Genomic DNA, 21,271 nt, shown 5'->3' with positions numbered 1-21,271 from the left:
AAGATGAATGTTTTGTTAACCACTGCTTCTCTTGTTTCTTTTCTAGGATCAATGGGCTGCTAAGCAATGGAGAAGAACCAAATGGAGAAGAACCAAACACTCGTGACAGAATTTATCTTGGCTGGGTTTTCTAGCTTTCCAAATCTGCAGGCTATTTTATTTGTTTTGTTCTTTCTCATGTATATTATAACCATGATGGGGAATCTACTGATAATGGCACTTGTTGGGGTTGACAGGACCCTCCACGTCCCCATGTATTTATTCCTCTTTGCATTGTCCTTTTCTGAGACTTGGTACAGTTTAGTCATTATTCCTAAAATGCTGAGAGACTTGCTAGCCAAGAGTAAAACCATCTCTTTTGCTGGGTGTGCTACACAAATGTTTTTATTCCATGGACTGGGTGGTACAAACTGCCTAATTCTTACAGTAATGGGTTACGACAGGTATCTAGCCATATGCAAGCCCTTGCACTACACAGTCCTCATGAATAGGCAAGTGATCCTGGGGCTTGTAGCTTTTTCTTGGACTGTAGGATTTCTCATATCCTTAAGTCAGACAGTTCTGGTATTCAGGTTGCCCTTCTGTGGTTCCAATACCATCAAGCACTTTTTGTGTCACCTTCGGGCTGTTGTTAGGGTGGCTTGCACTGATGACGGCACCACTGAGGTAATAATTTCTGACATCTCTATTTGTGGTTTGTCTGCCAGCTTACTGTTCATTATATTTACATATGTCTTCATCATCTCTACCATTATTTCAATCACTTCCACTCAAGGGCGGCAGAAAGCCTTCTCCACCTGTACCTCCCATCTCACTGTGGTGATTGTGCACTATGGGTTTGCCGCAATTGTCTACCTCAGGCCCAACACTCAAGGTGCTTTGAACAATGACACTCTGATGTCAATACCCTACACCATAATTACTCCACTTCTCAGTCCCATAATATTCACGCTAAGGAACAAAGAAATCAAGGGTGCCTTAAGGACAGCAATTAGCAAAAAATTACTTACCCTGAAAATATGAAATATTGATACATGAATTTTCTAAGGCAAAGTTAAGTTTAAACTATCATCATATAATTGCTTATTTCAATATAATCATAGAATTCCTAACCAATGGTTAGCCAGCTGACTTCACCCTGAGTAGCTAGAAATTGAGAGCCAGCATGGTTTAGCAGTTAAGAATGGTGACATTTAATCTGAAGAACCAGGTTTGATTCTCCATTCCTCCTCCACATGCAGCCAGCTGGGTGACCTTGGGCTAGTCACAGCTTCTCTCAGGTTCACCTACCTCACAGCATGTCTGTTGTGGAGAGAGAAAGGGAAGAGGATTGTAAGCTGCTTTGGGGCTCCTTCAGGAGTTGGCGGGGCGGCGGCGGGGTCGTGGGAGGCGTTGCTTGTGTCTTGGAGGAGGCGTGTGTCACTTCCTGTCCTCCCAGATGCAGGATCTATGATGACATGGTATCTGTTGTGGGGAAGACAATGGTAAGCTGTGTTAAAACTCTTTTGGGTGGTAAAAAGTGGGGTATGGAACCCAGAGGATAGTAATACCACTGAAGAGCTTCCTGTCCCAGGTCCATGAAGGCACCAAGGTCCTTCACCATCCAAATGATGCTCACCTAAACTGTACTGCTTTACCTGCTGAACTACCACCAACATGGAACACCAATGCCTGGGAATGATTAAAATGGATAGATAACCTGTTACCCTTTTCAGAGCAGAGTAGGCAAACAAACACATCTGGGCTAATGCCAGTTCAGCAGAGGGGAAAGATTCCCATACTGCCCCCAAATGGGCAACCATCTCATCAAAAAGAGAAGGGGGTGGGAAACTTGTCCTCTCTTATATAGATTACCTCCCTCAAATCATCACAAAGAAAGCACCATGCTACTTGGCTCATCTTTTTGTTACTATGGTAAATTGTGCTCCTTCTCCGCCTAAGTCACAAACCTGAGGTCAGATGTGCTTCCGTGGGGACAGGGATCACTAGCCAGTTGGATGTGGAAGAATGTAGAGCCCTTTGGAGGGTAAAGAAGGCAAGGTGGTCCCTCAGGTACACTGGGCCCCGGCCACATATATCATTAAAGGTAATTACCAAGGCCTTAAGCATGATCCAGAATTCAACTCATAACCGGTGCAGATGTTGGAGAGTAGGCCTTATGCCAGCTCTGGAGGTTTCTCCACTAAGACAATCATAATTTCATTGTCAAACCTGGTTCGTTCATTAATGTGCCTTCAGCTTTTGACAGTTTCCTATTAATCCTGTCAGAAATTGAGAATTTCCTTGCTCTTCCTCAATACCCCATGGTACAAAACTGGGTATAAAAAGGGGGCAGAGACCCACCATCCTGGCTCTCAAGTTCTGGTTCCCATCAACAAAACAGGGTGCTGCTATTTGAATCCCCCCCCCCTTCCACTTCTGGAACAGGTAAATGTTATCTAACCTTACTCTGAATTCTGGCATCTTCCTCCTTTCATTTCTTAGGAACTTGTATGTGTTTAGCTTAAATATATGTCTGTATATTAGGAATCCTTTTTATTTTGTTTTCAATAAAACCCAACCCCCCTTTTTAATTTTTAAGAATTGCCTCTGCCTAAGATTTCTGACCAAATTCTCTCTTTGTATATATCGGTGCAGTATCCTGATTGTTATTTCCTCTTCCATTGCTATCTGACTCCTAGAATTGCTAATTCCCCCACCATAACTTAGGTGACAGGTCTAATTCTGTTGGTCCAAATACATCTATTTAATAGACTTTCTGTTTGGCAACCTTACAGGTGAAATGAACCATTTCACTTAATGCTTCCTGGAAGTAGAGCCCTCATATTAATTTCAATGCCTCAGCTGTTACAGTTCACACACAGTTATTTTTCTTTTCATGTAGCAAATAGAATCAATGCTATTGCCAATTGTAAGGGACCTGTTGTGTTGGAATAGTAAAGATCTGTTGTGTGCGTGATTCAAAAGCATATGAAGAGTATCCTACAAGGGGGATCAGAGGATATGTGTAGTTAGCATAGTTAGAATAGGACCGCCTCTCCATATACACCTCTTCCCCAACGCACTTTGTTCAGCCAATTCCAATCTACTGAAAATTCCCAGCCCTAAAGAGGTATGCGTGGTCTCAGTCAGAGCTAGGGCTTTTTCTGTCCTGACTCCGGCCTGGTGGAAAGAGCTGCTAGTGGAAATACAGGACCTCATGGAGCTGGAAGTTCCAGAGGGTCTGAAAGACGACACTCTTCTACTTGACATTTTGTTGAGTTCTAGGGTTGCACCGCTAACATCTAAGCCTGCTCCGAGAACATTTTTAAGAGGGATGGCCTAAAAATCCCATAATAAACAAACAAACTTCCTTATGTTTTTCAAATAATCTCTTCCTATGTTCTGATTGGAGACTTTCTGCTCCTTCAGCACATTTCCTCCCCACTTGTCTGAAGAACAGAAAGAATGACACAAGAAGAACAGACAATAGTGACTGTCTCTCTCTTCTCTCTTACAAAGTTTGTTTTTCTTTACAATAAAACTATTTTATTCTTCTAAGTAGCTTGGTGCTTCAGGCTGTTGCATATTTAAACATTGCCAACAGGGTTCTGGGCCAGTGTGAGAATTCAGGCTGTGAAACAAACATAGACAGAGATGCTGAGATCACCAGCAGGCAAGACAAAAAACCTGGGATTCTTATAATAAGAGGTTGGATTCCTAATCACAAGAAGACAAGAGATGACACTTTGCACTTATTCAAATAACTTATTGTGTATCTGAACATATTACTGTTTGATCCAGTAACAGGACTCTCTAATGCAGGGGTCACCAACCCCCGGGTGGCGGACCGGTACCAGTCCATAGAACCCTTGGTACAGGTCCGTGGTGGGGGAAGGGAGGCACCTCCCTCCCCCCCCACGCACACAGCATGGCGCTCACTGTGCCAGGAGCGATTGGCCAACAAAGTGGCCATTTCGCTCAAGCCTAGGCCCGCGGGCCTAGGCTTGAGCGAATCCGCCACTTCGTTGGACGATTGCTCCCGGCGCAGCGGGAAACGCGGGCGCACCTTTGGGCACAAATGCGGAGCCGCAGCAGTTCCACGTCTGCGTGTTTGCGCCCACCAGTGCATGTCGTTGCCCGGGCCTCCCCCCCCCCCACAGACTGGTCCCCAGTTCAAATAAGGTTGGGGGGCACTGCTTTAATGAAGGACAATAAAAATGTAATGTAGCAGTGAAAATGTTGAGTTGAATCCAAGAATAATTAAGAATTTCTTGTTGTTTTCATTCTTTTAAATTTCTGGCTTCATAGGTCAGTAGAGGAAAAGTTTGTTACTCACTTCTGTTGCAGAACTTTCAGACAGAACATAGGCCAAGTCCCAAAGGATCAAGAATAATTTTCAATAATCTTCAGAAGAGAGCACAATTTCATTTTTTGCACCAAATCTTAATCAACAAAAACATATTATTGGAAGATTCCCTTTGTGTGATTTTGCTGACAGGAAGAAAGATTATTAAAACTCTGCAACAAGCTCAAGACTTGGCAGATACCTTATCCCCGGGTTCTGCCTTAACACAACTCCAACAAAAGGCCTCACAGGAAGTGCCTCCAAGACGACAATGTGAGCAACTGGGAGCCTCGGGCTTAGATACAAGACTCCAAAAGAAGTAATTTACAAGGAGAAATAGAATTCTTTAACCCTCATGGAGACTCTGAAATTCTCTCGGTTAATGTTAATGGTGTAAACGCGCCAGCTAAGCGTTCCAAAGTTTTTAACCAACCAAAGAAACCCAGAGCGGATATAATATGTCTGCAAGAAACCTACATTAAAAAAACAAAATCAAGATGTTTTAAAGGTAAAGAGACTGGGTCGTGAATTTGTGGCATCTGCCTCCGTGAAGAAAAGACGAGTAGTAATATTTGTCATGAATCCGAATGTAAAGGTAGAAGTACTCCTAAAAGATTCTGAAGGTCATTTTATTACATTGAACATTCAACTTTCTGATGGACAGAAATTCATACTAGCAAATATTTATGCCCTTAACAATTCCAAAGAATTTTTTTTGATGAATTCTTCTCCTTGCATAATAAAATAGTGGATACAGAACTGATGCTCATTGGAGATTTTAACAGTATTGTGAACCCACTTGTAGATAAATCACATAAAAGGCAAGGAACTCGATTTCCCAAGGCAGTGCTTAAATATTTTCAGTCATATAGCATCTTTGATCTGTGAAGAGAATTCCACCCCCAAATGCATCAGTATATATTTTATTCCCATCATTATCGATCGTTTTCTAGGATTGACTAATGTTGGTGTTCAAAGTCTATTTCGGTAAAGGTTGCTAATATAGAAATTTTACCTAATATGTACACTGATCACAATCCTCTGTTAGTAGAATGGGCTCAATGCAGAGTGGGTATGAGGAGATGGAGAATGAATGGTTATACTCTGGAAGATCCGAAGAAACTCCAGAAATGTGAATTTTTACAATTTAACACAACATCTGATGTTTCATTGACTATGGTTTGGGATGCTAGTAAAGCCTTTATGAAGGGTAATTTAATTTGTATGAACACAGAAAGCAGGAAAAAGAAAGAACAAGAATAATTGGAGATTTGGCAATCACTTATTCATTTGGAAGCACAACATCAGATACGACAATCTAAGAAAGTGATTAAACACATTCATGTGTTGAGGATCAGAAGAGACAACATAGAAACAGGAGAAATTAGAAGGAAATTGGATTATTTAAAGCAAAAGAACTTTGAATGGGCGGATAAACCCGGAAGACGGCTGGCTCAGAAACCGCAGGAATACGCTCAAAGGCAGACGATTAATAAATTAAAACATTTTGGACAAGAATATCTCACAGAAGAGGAAATTCAAAACTGTTTTATTAAGTTTTTTCAAAACATATATGAATGAGCTACCGATCAAAAACAGGCATTTTTGTGAAGGCATTCTTGTAAATAAGTTTTCTGAAGAACCTTAAAAAAATTTGGATCAAAGATTATCAACGCAGGAAATAAATGAGGCACTAATTTCAATGAAACTCCATAAAGCACTGGGACAAGATGGCCTCTTGTCGGTATATTATAAGAAGTTAGCCCAAGTTATCACACCTGTGCTACTCCAAATAATAAATGAAGTAATAGATCATCCGGAAAGAAAGCTACCAGACTTTCTGCAACAAGCATTGATAACTATCATTCATAAAGAAGGGTCCAATCCGCTTTCACTGAACTCTTATAGACCTATTTTGTTACTTAATGTGGATTACAAAATTTTTGCAAAGAATTTGGCTGAGAGAATGAAAAGATGTATTAGTGACATGATACATACCGACCAGATGGGCTTTATGCCCAAGAATAACATGAAGAATAACAGTAGTTTTTTTAAAAAAAAAAATGCTATTGATTTTGCCCGCAGAAAAATTGCAGACTGCTTTCTTTTTTCTAGATGCAGAAAAAGCATTTGATAATGTCTGTTGGAAATTCTTGTATGCGACCTTGAATCGGTTGGAATGTGGAGCAATATTTCTGAACCTAATCCAACATGTATATTCTGCACAGGAAGCTAAAATTTTGATTAATGGAATGCTAACCAAAGACACTATTCAAATAAGGAAAGGAAGCAGGCAAGGTTGCCCATTACCGCCCTTGCTGTTTAACTTCGTCTTGGAAATGCTAGCCATTAAGATACGAATATCAGACAAGCTTACCGGAATAAAAGTGGAGGGAGAAGAAAAAGCTTTGCAGACAATGTTGTCTGCATATTAACTAATCCACTGACAACTACTCCAGAACTGTTTGAACTGTTAAAAGAATTTGGGCTACAATCTGGTTACAAAGTTAATGGAGCCAAAACTAAAATCATATTGATCGGAGCATCGGACGTTGAGACACAGCGGATGAGAAATTGTTCCAGCTGTGAAGTTAACCCAAAAACTGTTAAATATTTTGGAGTATATCTTGGAGCAGATTTTGCTACCTTAATACCAAACAATTACTCAAAGTTGTGGAACAAGGTGAGATTAGATCTGGCAAGATGGATCAAACAAAGACTCTCCTGGTCGTCTCATATGGCAACAATAAAGATGCACATTCTACCCAAGTTCAATTTTTTGTTTCGAGTTCTGCCTTTATCGATTAAAAATTAGACTATTCATAAGTGGCAGGCAGAGATAAATAAGTTTATTTGTAATCACAAGAGACCAAGATTGGCTTTTTAAGATTTACAGGACGAAAAGAAGTGGTCAAGCTGTATCAAACCTGAAATTATATTTACATGCAGCAACTCTCACTGCTATGGCAGATTGGATTATGGATCCGATGGCAAGAGACTTAATCTTTGGAAAAAAAGAATTTGGAGAAGGATCACAGTACTCTTTGGCCTATAATGAAAAAAAGAAAGGAGAAAAGCAACCTTAATGAATGGTCCATTGGGCTTTTGAAAATTTGGAACAGATATAAAAATAGACTCTCTCGCTATCTTTGTTGAAGTCAACAATAGAAGCTTATTTCACAAAAACACAACAAAAAAGACTATGGTGATTATATAAAGATTTATTAACTAAGTCTGGAGTATTTTAAGATTTACAACAATTAAAAAAAGGTGTAGAAATACAGTGGTTAGGATATAATAAATTGCTGTCCAGGTTTAAATCTGAATTTGTTGAGAAGCCAAATCTGGGAGCACCTCTTCCAGAATTTGAGAACATTTTACTTCAAGCTAAACTGTACCTTCAAGTCCAAATTTACAAATTGCTGCTGAGATATGATACAGAAACAGAACAGGTCAAAACATGTATGATTAAATGGATGCAGAATTTGGGAACTAATATCACCACGGAAGAGTGGGAACGTTTATGGGTTAAGATACCAAAATTGACTAATAGTCACATTCTGAGAGAAAATTGGTATAAAATATTTTATAGGTGGTATATGACTCCTAAGGTAATAGCTGAAATGTCAAAGGGTTATAATGATGTTTGTTGAAAATGTAAACTAAAAGTTGTATCTTTCTTTCATATGTGGTGAAGAGGTGAAAAAGTGGCTAAATTTTGGGTAAAAATACATGTTGTGTTAGAAGATATGTTTAAAATTAAATTTCCATTGAAACCAGAAAATATGTTGCTGAGTAAATGTCCTGAAGCTCTTCCGCCTCAAGCTAGAACATTCTTTTTTTATGCCACCACAGCAGAAAGGTTGATCATAGAATCATAGAGTTGGAAGGGGCAATACAGGCCATCTATACCAACCCCCTGCTCAACGCAGGATCAGCCCTAAGCATCTTAAAGCATCCAATAAAAGTGTGTATCCAACCTTTGCTTGAAGACTGCCAGTGAGGGGGAGCTCACCACCTCCTTAGGCAGCCTATTCCACTGCTGAACTACTCTGTGAAATTTTTTTTCCTGATATCTAACCTATATCATTGTACTTGTAGTTTAAACCCATTACTGCATGTCCTCTCCTCTGCAGCCAACGGAAACAGCATCCTGCCCTCCTCCAAGTGACAGCCTTTCAAATACTTAAAGAGGGCTATCATGTCCCCTCTCAACCTCCTTTTCTCCAGGCTGAACATTCCCAAGTCCCTCAACCTATCTTCATAGGGCTTGGTCCCTTGGCTACAGATCATCCTCGTCGCTCTCCTCTGTACCCTTTCAATTTTATCTACGTCCTTCTTGAAGTGAGGCCTCCAGAAATGCACACAGTACTCCAGGGTGTAAACTGCACAGAGCTTTCATTCCAATCCCAGGTCGATTCAGTCCCTGCCCTCTACACAGAATGCGATTTCCATTTGGATTTTGGGCAATTTAAATTTTCCTTCTGCAGCAAGAAGGATTGATCCGGAGTGACCCAACTTTATTGTGTGATATCTTAGAGTGCTTTTAACCCTCAATATTTTTCAAATCTGGATTGGGAAAGCAAGCTCCATGGTAGAGAACCTCTGATAGGCCACACCTGGTCATGTGACAAACTTGCCTTAAAGGAGAAGCCCCTAATTTATCTCAACTTCTGTCGGTCCTGGATTTTTTCTCCCTTTTCTGCCTTTTTCGATCCTCTCCCCCCCCCCCCTCCAAGAAAATAAAGAGGCTCCCTGCTTGGCTCCTCTCCCCCCTTCAATAAAAGAAAGAAAGAGGCTTGGCTCCCCCTCCCCTTCCCAGCCTCCCTAGCCACGTGCAGAACACTTTCCTGTTTCAATGGGGAGGGGGGGAGAGAAAGATCCGAGTTACGACAATGGAATAAACAAAGTAAGTGCAGACTCTGCCCAGGTGTGGTCTGACCAGTGCCATATACAAGGGGACTATGATATCTTGTGATTTTGATGTGACGCCCCTGTTGATACAGCCCAAAATGGCATTTGCCTTTTTTACTGCTGCATCACACTGCCTGCTCATGTTTAGTTTACAATCCACAAGTACCCCAAGGTCTCGTTCACACACAGTGTTACCTAGAAGTGTATTCCCCATCCAGTAGGCATGCTTTTCATTTTTCTGACCCAGATGCAGAACTTTACACTTATCTTTATTAAATTGCATCTTGTTCTCATTTGCCCATTTTTCCTAGCTAAGACATGGAAATCTACGGAGATACCACCCATTTAGTTATGGATGGATAAACTGGCTGAGCTATCAAGTATGGCGAAACTTACTTCGATGGTCAATGGAAAATCATCGGAAGAATTCCATGAACAATGGCATTTCTATAACGGATTCTTTAAAACAATTGCAGAGTGCGGAAGGAAAGAAGGAAACTGTGTATATATGTATTCATTCCTATCTCTTTTCTATATTTCTTTGTAACCAATAAAAAAAATTTTTTTTTTAAGAATTTCTGGTTGTTTTCATTCTTTTTAACTCCTGCCTTCATAGAGGAAAAGTTTGTTACTTATTTCTCTTGCAGAATTTTCAGACAGAATATAGGTCAAGTCCCAAAGGATCAAGAATAATTTTGAAATATAATAATCAAGGGCATAAACCTGCTGAGATTTAATTATGAAATTGAAAAACAGCAGATAAGACCTTTCGGTGGTGGAAAAGACACTTTGTTATACTTCATTGAGTGACACTAACTGGTTGGTTGTTTGCTTAATGGAATGATATTGACTGACAATTAGGAGGCATGAGAGATTCTCTTGTCTTTTAAAACTTGGTTTGACCTTTTAAAGAAAACCTCAGCCCCACCCTCCCACTCCCATGCATGGTGGATTTTTCATTCCTTGTTTGGGAGGAAAAGTAATAATTCTTCTAGAATCTTCAAGAAATCAGGAGGATCAAAGTCCAGAGAATAGCTGACAGTCAACAAACCTGCTGAGGACATAGTATAAGGTATGCTAGAGTCATTGAATGTTAGTTAGGCAGATTGGGAACATTTCTAAGTATATCATGAAGAAAAGCAAGAGTAGCAAATGTCTTTCACATGTTTGGTGTAGTGGTTAAGAGTGTGGACTTGTAATGTTGTGGGCTGGGTTTGATTCTGCACACAGGGTGTCTATTGGCGAGAAGAAAGAGAAGGTGAATGTAAGGCACTATGAGACTCCATTGGGTAGAGAAAATCAGCATATAAGAACCAACTCTTCTTCTTCTTCTCCTCCTCCTCCTCTCCTCTTCCTCCTCCTTGTGGAAGAGCAGGTTTGAAAGGAGTATAAATGTCAAAAATTGTGGATAACCTCTTCCATCTTTCAGAAAACCATTTTAGTTGATTAGCAGAATGGAATAACTGGAAGTTTTTAACAATGGCAGAATTCTGAGGGGCAGTTTTGAAACATGCAAAAATGTTTTGTATTCAGTAAACTCTTTTCATTTATAAAATATTCCTCACAGGACAAAAGAAGAAGGATATTTACTCATAGCACTGTACCAGTTGCCATCCCGATTACTGATTGTTGCCCCTAGAATAACATCTGGGGAAATTATCAAATATACATAAGGAAATGTACATATCACATAGTAGAAAACAAAATGCTGCCCTCCTCCTTCACCAGTTTACCTTATAGGTTGACTAGCAGTATCACCCTAAGCGGAACTAAACCTGATTCTGTTGAAGTCAAGGGGCTCAGGCACAAACTAGACATTATGGCTTGGATCTAGCAATGTGCAAGTAGAAACAAAAACAGACTCAGTGCAGCTCTGCTTGCAACTTCTGCAGCATCAAGTGCTTTTCTCCCAGTGCCCAGACAACATCTTGTGCGAACAGAAGTGGGGATACAATGACTCTGACCGAGCACCAGCAGCTGCCCAAGTTGCCCTCTTGCATTCTTGCATACGCAAGAGCTCTAGCACAAGTGGAAATTTTTCATGAGCGCCAACCCTGTAATTCATGCAAAGCCAAGTATGGCACTGGGGGCCCAATGTTCTCAGGAGCACAGCAGGGCCGGTTTATCCATGATGGAACTATCTGAAGGCTTATCCACAAGACACTATATATTAAAGCGCTTATAAATACCTCTGGCTGTAGACTGAACAAGCTATATCACAAAACAACGGCAGCTCTGTTATCTAATATTTACTAAAAATGGTTCATCATATATTTGCTTAGAGATAGCACATTAACTCCTGTACCTTTAAGTTAGCTTTTACACTAAGCACAGTAACTGATGTGCTTAAAACTATGCATAAAACTAGGATATAACTTATGGTGATGTTCAGGAGAGTCATCTGCCTGTGTAGAGGAGGAGGATTTTCCTCATTTTGACATTCAAGACTTGAATCCCATTAGATAAAATATATTTTGCCTGTATAACTCATTTCTCACAGCTTTGTGCCTAGGGTGTTATAAAATCAGAGTCCAGTAGCACCTTTAAGACCAACAAAGATTTATTCTGACGAAGAGTGCTTGCACTGGGAAGCTCACACCTTGAATAAATCTTTGTGCTACTTCAGACCAACACGGCCACCCATTTGAATCTATACCTATGGTGTTGCTATTGGTGCTGTTTTTATATTTTAGTAGATTACTATGTTTGAATTACTTCATTTTAAGAAGATAATGGCAAGGCAAACTGAAGAAGAGTCATCGAAACCGACTTTTATCCAGAATTCCGTCCTTGAACTTTTATATTTTGGAGGCCTTTCTGTACCTACCATTGCAGCGCCTATTTTTGTAACAGGAACTCTGAGGAGTCGATCGTTTTATATTAGCCATGTCTAGTGTAGTTCGGAGCATGTTACACATCTCTGCTGTATGTATATTTGTGGTAGTTTACAGCTCCTAACATAAAGGATTTTGTATCTGCCTACACAGTGTTGTATTCTGCTTTTGTATTTGATATTTTCAGACTGTGTGTCTTCATTTTGGTTTGGCTCATCCATGTAGCATATGCAGCATGTGCTACAGGCCCCGTGCTTCCAGTGTACCCCCCCCCCAAGGATCAGGGCTTTAGCCTCTTTTCCCTCTTTAAGGACACTTGGAGTGACACCCCTTTCCACAGTGCAGGGCTCTTTTGCCCACAGCCTGGCTGCTCCTGCTGCAATCTTACTCTGCTAGGGCCCTGTGAATCCTTAAACTGGCTCTGGTGCTAGGGACCCCACAATGTCCTAAACCACTCCTGGAACACAGGGTCCCAGCTCAGCTTAGGATGATGGTGCTGGGGGAAGAATCGCTTCTGCCTTCCCTCCCATGCCGTTTTCCTCAGCAGAAACAGAATTAGGGTCCCTATTTGCTCTGTATGCAGAATTCTGTAAATGTAGAGCACTGCAGCAGGGCAAATAGGAAATTGGCAGGAGGAGGAAGTCTGAAGTCCCAGCTCTTCCTATATTGCAATCCCAACCTGAATCAAGACCTGCCATATTCAGAGCTTTTGTCGGTGTAAAAATCAGAGTTTGGTTTGCAGGATGCCAACCCAACTGGTGCTAGACATCAGTACACCCAATTCTCGACATGGGGAAGGGGGCAGGTAAAGGGAAGGTGAGAGGGCCAGAGGGAAGGAAGGAAGGAAGCAGGGAAAGTTGGGGACATGGCAATCGCCAAGAGGAGAGAAAGAGGAACTAATGTGGGGAAGGGAATACAGCAAAAAGGGAAGTGTCTCTGAGAAATTTTAGTGGATTCGGTATACTGCAAGTGGGCACAGCCTAGTAGCTATGACCACTCAACTGGGCATAGTTTTCCTAGGTGGAGCTTATCAGGTGGAAAGAGCGAAGAAAATCTGGAGATGAACATAGATTTGCTGGTGAGTGGGAAAGAAAGAAAGAAAGAAAGAAAGAAAGAAAGAAAGAAAGAAAGAAAGAAAGAAAGAAAGAAAGAAAGAAAGAAAGAAAGAAAGAAAGAAAGAAAGAAAGAAAGAAAGAAAGAAAGAAAGAAAGAAAGAAGAAAAAGAGGAAAGGCTTTGAAAGTTTTCAGGGAAAGGAAATGGAAAATAGTTTGGGGGGGGCAGAATAAAATGTTCCCCACAAGTCCTTGTAGGTCTTTGGCTTGTAATATCTAGTTAGGACCTTCGAATTGTGTAGATCTGTTCAGAATAGCACTGTAGATTACGACATAGTTTCAACTTGCTATTGCTTTCTCTACGCTTCATACCACTGTATTTATATGCCACATTTATGGCAGACGTTGTCATCAGAAATAGCTCACAATAAGAAATGAACAGCCTCTTTTTTTGCTGTTCTAGGTTCACTAATGCTAATAAAACACAATCACAAATCCTATGCATTTTCTGAGAAGTTTGTAATGTGGCATGCCAGTGATTGTTACACATTAAACATGCATGGAAGGAAACAATCCAAGCATAACAATGCTGGACCCTCACCCAACCATAGCACAGAAGAAACAAACACAACTAAATACCTTCCCCAGCATGAACCACTGTGATGTCTTCAGTACAAATCCCATAACTGACATATTCCAGGGATTTCTGGAAATACCGGTTTAATTTCCTTATATATTCCTAGAAGCAACCTGCAAACAACCACCCCTTTGACAAGAAAATGCATCAGGAAGGAAATACGGACACCTTATTTTTTACCTAGCAACTTCTACAACTCATAGGGCAAGAGCCTGTGGCTTTCTCAGATGTATGTTTGGTTTAAACATAATATAATACAGTGATTTGTTTTAACCATGGTTAGTTTGTCATACCAGAATTTGGCACATGGGTGACAGGCCTAGCTAGCCTTGAGAAACCTTTGCTTCAGAGCTTTCTTGCATTTCTGGCTGTTATACCACGTTGTATTGCAATGCTGCAGAAATTCTGCCATGTAGGCATATTACTTTCCCTTTCCTGACAATGCATTAGGTCTGCAGGTCCTTGCCTTCTTTCCCGGATACTTTTTCCTCACATCAAATGAGGAGATACCCTGTAATCTGCTCACTCACACAGACACCCCGACAAACAAACACACTCATCTTCCAAGGTTCAAATAGAAAGTTCTTGTCAGAAACTCCCAGGCTCTGCCGTGAAAAAATATATCAGATGCAGTTAGGTGCTTAGAATTTGGCCTTGTGTTAATTAGAGCAGCCTGTCTCTGATGTATGGTTTGTAGCAATCTCCCTCCCTCCCTCCCTGCATTCCTTCACTTCCCTCCCCTCCACCTTGCACTATCTCCTGTGTTTCCATGCCCCCATGTCCTGGAGCCTGGACTTTTATCAGAATGTTTTGACTATGCAAAAGTCTCCAGTTGTATGGCGAGAAGAAGAGACCAGGGAAACATATATGCAAAGACCTGTGCCTTGAACCCCAGTTTCGTCAATGCCTTGAATAAGTGTAATTGCTGGCTTAATAAATGTTACCTTTGCTTAAGTAAAGAGTTGGCCTTTTTGGCCTGAAGATACTTACAGTTCTCCTGAACCCCATTATTGGCAACATTTTTCCGTATTCTGCTGCTGGAGTTTACTTTGCACCTAGTCAGAAACATGGGTGGCAGATGCACAGGTGACAGGGAAGAGTCGCACACCTTCCAGACTGCGGACTTTTCCATAGTAACTCTCTATGGAGATTGCAGCTTTGGGCTGCTGCTTGCACAAGCTAAAGGCAGCATGGCTCATAGTATTTTGCCAGTGCAGGCATCTTCACCCCATACCACCCCAGTTCAAGTCAGTTCATTTCTGCAGCCCAGGCCCACTGGGTAGCAGGGGCATAGGCATGGGGATGAGAGGAAAAGGTGAGAGGAAACAAGGAAAGCTGACTTTTGATTGTTCTCTGTACTGATGCAGATTGCCTGCAGTGGAGGACCTCTAGAACCAGCTAGATACAAGCATAAACATGGAGAATTGCTACCCAGAGAAACTAAAAGGTTTGGGTGTGGGAGGATAAATTACTCTTGGCAGCTGGGTCCTCTGCAGCTGGGTCAGGCAGACAGCACTAGCCGGGATTACAGCCCAGTTGGAACTGTTTTTGATCCACAACTTTGAGTTCAGTCTTTGCTAACGGAAATCTTCTCGCTCTCTTTCAGGGTCCAAGGTGCTGCAAGGAAATGAAGAAAAACCAGACATCTGTAACAGAATTTATCCTGGCTGGGTTTTCCTTTTCTCCAGCTCTACAGTCATTTTTATTTGTTTTCTTCCTTCTTGTATATATTATAACCGTGATGGGGAATCTCCTGATCATTGTCGTCATTGGGACTGATAGGACCCTTCATGTCCCCATGTATTTATTCCTTTTTGTTTTATCTTTTTCCGAGTCGTGTTACAGTTTAGTCATTATTCCTAAAATGCTGATGGACTTGCTAACCAAGAGTAAAACTATCTCTTTTGTGGGATGTGCTGCACAAATGTTTTTCTTCCTTGGACTAGGGGGCACAAACTGCTTCATCCTTACAATAATGGGGTTTGACCGCTATCTAGCCATCTCTAAGCCCTTGCAATACCCTGTCCTCATGAATAGTCAGGTGATTCTATGGCTTGTGGCGTTCTCATGGGCTGCAGGGTTTCTAATATCTGTTGTTGAGACAGCTCTGATTTTCAGGTTGTCCTACTGTGGCCCCAAAACTATCAACCACTTCTTCTGTCATATGAGGTCAGTGGTTAGGTTGGCTTGCACTGATGAAAGTATCACTGAAGTTGTGGTGTCTAGTGTTTCCATTGTTGGGTTGTCTAGCAGTTTCCTGTTAATCATATTAACCTACGTCTTCATCCTCTCCACAATTCTTCGGATTTCTTCCACTGAAGGTTGGCAAAAAGCCTTCTCTACTTGCACCTCTCACCTCATTGTGGTAATTATGCACTATGGGTTTGCTGCAGTTGTCTACCTCAGGCCTAGTGCCTCGGACACTTTAGACAATGACACACTGATATCAATTCCATACACCATAATCACTCCACTGCTCAGTCCTGTAATATTTACCCTGAGAAACAAGGAAATCAAACTTGCAGTAAGGAAAGCAATCAGCAAAAATACATGTCCCTCCAATATGTGAAAATGTAGACAAAAAGCCTGCATTAAACACAAGCTAGTCCAAGTTGAACCAATATCTTATGAGTGGTTATTTATTTATTTATTTATTTATTTATTTGATTTGTATGACCGCCGCTCTCGGAAACCGGCTCGCGGCGGTTCACAATATTTCAATACAAATACAATATATTAACCATTAAAAATTCCCCATTAAAACCCCATTAAAACCCCATTAAAACAATGACTAAGTCACAATGATGGCGATTAAAAAAAAAACTATTCCCATACAGGCCCGCTGGATGAGCAGAAAGGAACGGAGGATAATTGGGCATAGGATGGAACACTCTGGGGAACCAGGTCAGTCTAGTACTGGCCTCCCCCCTCCGGGGAGAGGGGTCCGATCTTAGCCCCGGGCCATCACCCGGCCTTAGACAAACGCCTGGCGGAAGAGCTCCGTTTTGCAGGCTCTGCGGAACTCAGAGAGCTCCGACAGGGCCCGCAGCTCTTCAGGGAGCTCATTCCACCAGGTAGGGGCCAGGACTGAAAAGGCCCTGGCCCTTGTCGAGGCCAGGCGTGCCTCCCGGGGTCCTGGGATCATCAGCAGATTCTTACCCGCAGAGCGAAGTGCCCTGCGGGGGGCATAAGGAGATAGGCGGTCCCTCAAGTATGCAGGACCCAAGCCGCGTATAGTCTTAAAGGTTAATACCAAAACCTTGAACCTGATCCGGAAACAAACTGGCAACCAGTGCAGCTGCTTCAGCAGAGGCTGAACATGGGACCTCCAAGATGATTTAGTGAGGACCCGTGCAGCTGCATTCTGTACCAGCTGTAACTTCCGGGTTAGAGACAAGGGTAGGCCCGCGTAGAGCGAGTTACAGAAGTCTAATCTAGAAGTAACCGTTGCATGGATCACAGTGGCCAGGTGTTCCGGGGGCAGGTAGGGCGCTAGTAGCCGAGCTTGGCGTAGATGGAGAAACGCCGTCCGGGCTACCTTAGTGACCTGGGCCTCCATGGAAAGTGAGGCATCCAGAATCACTCCCAAATTCCTGGCTTGGGGCACAGATGACAATTGTACCCCGTCCAGGCAGGGAAGACGCGCTTCCTGTTCCTGCTCCCTTCGGCCTAGCCAAAGGACCTCCGTCTTGGAGGGGTTGAGTCTCAGGCGGCTCTTCCTGATCCATCCAGCCACTGCTTCCAAACAACTGGCGAATTTTTCTGGGGGGAGATCTGGCCGGCCATCCATCAAGAGATAGAGCTGGGTATCATCAGCGTACTGATGACACCCAAGCCCATAACTCCGTACCAGCTGAGCCAGGGGACGCATATAGATGTTAAATAACGTGGGGGAGAGCACCGCTCCCTGTGGCACCCCACATGGGAGTGCAAAGGAGTCGGATAACTCCTCCCCCACAGCGACCCTCTGTGACCTGTTCTCTAGAAAGGAGGATAGCCATTTAAGAGCCACCCTTCCAATCCCAGTATCAGCGAGGCGGTGAACCAAGAGCTCGTGGTCAACCATATCAAATGCGGCTGACAGGTCTAATAGCACGAGAATGGCCGACCCGCCCCGGTCCAGCTGGCGCCGGAGATCATCTGTCAGGGCGACCAGCACGGTCTCCACCCCATGGCCAGGACGGAAGCCAGACTGGTATGGATCAAGGGCCGAAGTTTCCTCCAAAAATGCTAGGAGCTGGTCCGCGGCGGCCCTTTCAACTACCTTGCCCAGGAATGCAAGATGCGATACCGGGCGGTAGCTGGCGGGGTCCCGCGGATTCAGCGATGGTTTTTTCAGAAGAGGGCGAACCACTGCCTCCTTGAGCCGCTGAGGGAATTCTCCTGATGTAAGGGAGAGGTTTATAATCTCCCTCAGGGGAACACCTATCCGTGGGTCGCTGGTCTTAAGCAACCACGACGGACAGGGATCAAGGGGGCAAGTGGTCGCCCTCACCGACCCTAGCAATTTGTCCACTTCGGATAAAGAGAGCCGCCTGAAGCCATCAAACCTGATCCCCCGTAACGGCCACGGAGCTTCTAGTTCACAAACTGTATCAACTGTGGCAGTAAGGTCACGACGGAGCGACAAGATCTTATCCGCAAAATAGCTCGCAAAAGCCTCACAGCCAAGTTCCAATTGACTACTATTTTGATGCCCTCCTTCGAGGGCGGTAAGAGTCCGAACTACCCTAAATAATTGGGCTGGGCGAGAGCTAGCGGACGCGATTTCCGCAGCAAAGTAGTCACACTTTGCCGCTTTCACCGCCATCTCATATGCCCTCATAAGCGTGCGATGAGATGTTCTTGTAGCTTCGTCGCGGGTCTTCCGCCACACTCGCTCTAGCCGTCTCACCTCCCTCTTCCTCTCCCGAAGCTCCGCGGTAAACCACGGGGCCTGCTTGAGGCGAGAAGCAATATGCTTCTATGTTTCCTAATCATAGATTTCATAGGTGGCTATCCTATATGATTCAGGCTATCCCTGAATTTATCCCATTCAGGGGGTACCTTGCTCTACTGATAGAGATGGGGGAAAGGCTCTCACCTTTCTCACCCCAACACAAAAGAAGGTGTCTGAAACACTGGGATAATTACATATGAAGAATAGGGAATTGGAGAATGCTCACATTTGGATGTGCAAACACATTTCTTGACCTGCCTCAGCAGGTTGTTCTTGTACATGTGAGTCATAGATATGATGTCCAGCCACTGGGCATGACTCTTTGGGAGCATGACAAAGGGGAAACATTCACTGACAATTTTTAAAAGATGGTTTTTCCAATCAAAAATACAAAAGATGTATTTATTTAAAACTTATTATGCCACCTTTTCACCTAAATAGGGTTCCCAAGTTGTTGAATATTGAAACATATCAACATTAAATATATATTCAATATAATATAATAAATAATGCCCGGGAGGAGGGTTAGTAAAAGTTAAAGCAATCCAAGATTCATTAAAGTTAAAGCAATCCAAGATGAAAATATGGTTGAAGTATAAACATAGACAAAGCTCAAATCCAGCCATGCTGAAATCAGTAAGTAACTTAAAAAAGAATGCAAAGTTATTGATTGGTTTCAATATTTGCAAATAACAGCAAAGCTGAAATCCAAACTGAAAGATTTAACAACCCTTGTAAGTGTACTGAGAGAATTTGAAACTTGACTATTACAGGCTAAACTGTTGTTGAAATATTAAGCTGTTGTTGAAATATTAAACTGAGAGTGAACAAATGAAAAATTGTATGATTAAATGGATCCAAAACTTTTAGAGCAGTAGTTCTCAACCTGGGGACCTTTCACAGGGATCGCGGCAGGGAAAGCAGCTTGGCCGGGGGGGCACCATCCACACAACAACCTTTCAGGGTAGATCGAGATAGAGCATTTGTCTGTCTGGAGCAGTGGAAAAGAGCAAGATCGGCATGGTGGGACAAGAGGCAGAACTGAACTGATAAACCCCAGAAAAAAAATCCAATTTATATACAATCATGAGCTACGGATCTTCATGCCATTGGTCAGTTTCAGTTTAATTTCTGTTAAAGAACACGAGAATAATTTTATGGTTGGGGGCCACCACAACATGAGGGTCATGGCATTAGGAAGATCGAGAACCACTGTTTTAGAAGAATGGGTTAAAAGGTAGTGGTTCGCCCGCTGCTCAAAAAAACATCTCCGGAGCTGCAACAATTTTCCAACTACCGCCCCATCGTGCACTTAGCATTTCTGGGGAAGATATCCCACATTCAGCCCATCCTTCAGCAGCTGCGTTGGCTTCTGGCTGAATTCCGGATCAGACGTAAGGTTCTGGTTATCACCTTTAAGGCCATACGTGGTCTGGGCCCAGTGTACCTGAGGGATCACCTCTCTGCTTACACCCCTCCAAAAGCCTTACGCTCCAGCACTTCCAACATTCTGGTGATCCCTGTCCCCAGAGTAGCTTGCTCGGCTTCAATCAGGGCCAGAGCTTTCTCCATCCTGGCACCCACCTGGTGGAATGTGCTCCCAGAGGAGATCAGGGCTTGCAAACGGGAGTTCCTCCACCAGGCATTTGGTTGAGGTTGACCTGAACCACCACTTCCCATGGGCCCTCCCCCTGAGCCTGTAGAATTATTTGTGGAAGAATACTTGCTTTTCTCCTCATGTGGGTAGCCTTCTGATGTAAGCTAAGACAACATTTTCAAGAGGTCTTACTGTTGTGATGTCCTGTTGTAGATTGGTTTTCCCCCTGTGGTTCTTTCACTTTCTTTCTGTTGGCCACAGCATATTGTATATTTTTTAAAAATCATTTTCTTCTATGTGATGTTCTTACAGCTTTTATTGAGACAATTGGGCCGCAGGGCTGGCTCTGACATCATCTAGAAGCAAGAATTAGCCCCACGACTGGACAAACAGTGAGGCGGGCTGAATTCCTAGTGCAGAAAAGGTCAAAGATAGCTTGCTACCTAACACTGGGAAATCATTGTCAGTGGGCGCATTCTTGCATTCTTGCAAATGTAGATCACATACGTCACTGCAGTATATACATAGGTGCAGGCCTTTGGAACCAAAGCTAGCATAGCTTATAAGTTTTTAAGGAAAACAAACAGATGACCATTCAGTTGTAGGATAATCAAACCAAGGAACAAAACACTGCATTGAGGCTCCAAAATAAGCTGTAATAAATGTAACTGTTTATTTTTTTAAGGCTGAAAACCACACTGATTGAAATCTAAAAGCAATAAATCAAATAAATTAGATTACTCAGTATTTACATAAGATGTGCTATCTCTCCTTTAAATTTTTGTTATATGTTAATTGTATGGTTAACTTAGTTCTATAGTTTAACCATGACCAGTATTGACAATTTGGGTAGACCAAAAGGCACTTCATAGATGATGTTCTATTGGTAGACTGGGACCCCCAGAAGAGATTTCAAACTACAGAATTGTATCATTCTCTAGGATTGTGTTTTCATTACTTTTGGGTAATT

At 42.5% G+C, this 21,271-nt stretch overlaps 2 protein-coding genes across 2 annotated transcripts; both read left to right on the top strand.

The window, feature by feature from the left end:
• Positions 1-1,124, top strand: LOC143831302 (olfactory receptor 10X1-like). The gene has a single exon (XM_077324341.1). It carries the CDS (start codon positions 67-69, stop codon positions 1,021-1,023), a length of 957 nt encoding a protein of 318 aa, XP_077180456.1. The 5' UTR covers positions 1-66; the 3' UTR covers positions 1,024-1,124.
• An 8,977-nt stretch (positions 1,125-10,101) lies between these two features.
• On the top strand, positions 10,102-16,334 carry LOC143831301 (olfactory receptor 10X1-like). The gene is made up of 2 exons (XM_077324340.1): positions 10,102-10,313; positions 15,372-16,334. Exon 2 carries the CDS (start codon positions 15,393-15,395, stop codon positions 16,332-16,334), a length of 942 nt encoding a protein of 313 aa, XP_077180455.1. The 5' UTR covers positions 10,102-10,313; positions 15,372-15,392.
• The last annotated feature ends 4,937 nt before the right edge of the window (positions 16,335-21,271 follow it).

Source organism: Paroedura picta, chromosome 3 (genome assembly GCF_049243985.1).
Source record: "Paroedura picta isolate Pp20150507F chromosome 3, Ppicta_v3.0, whole genome shotgun sequence".
Lineage (NCBI taxonomy): Eukaryota > Metazoa > Chordata > Lepidosauria > Squamata > Gekkonidae > Paroedura > Paroedura picta.
Note: the sequence above shows the minus strand (reverse complement) of the source record. Positions and strands in the feature narration are given on the sequence as shown.

Coding starts and splice junctions, on each gene's coding strand:
- LOC143831301 (XM_077324340.1), top strand. CDS start 15,393: ATGAAGAAAAACCAGACATCTGTAACAGAATTTATCCTGGCTGGGTTT.
- LOC143831302 (XM_077324341.1), top strand. CDS start 67: ATGGAGAAGAACCAAATGGAGAAGAACCAAACACTCGTGACAGAATTT.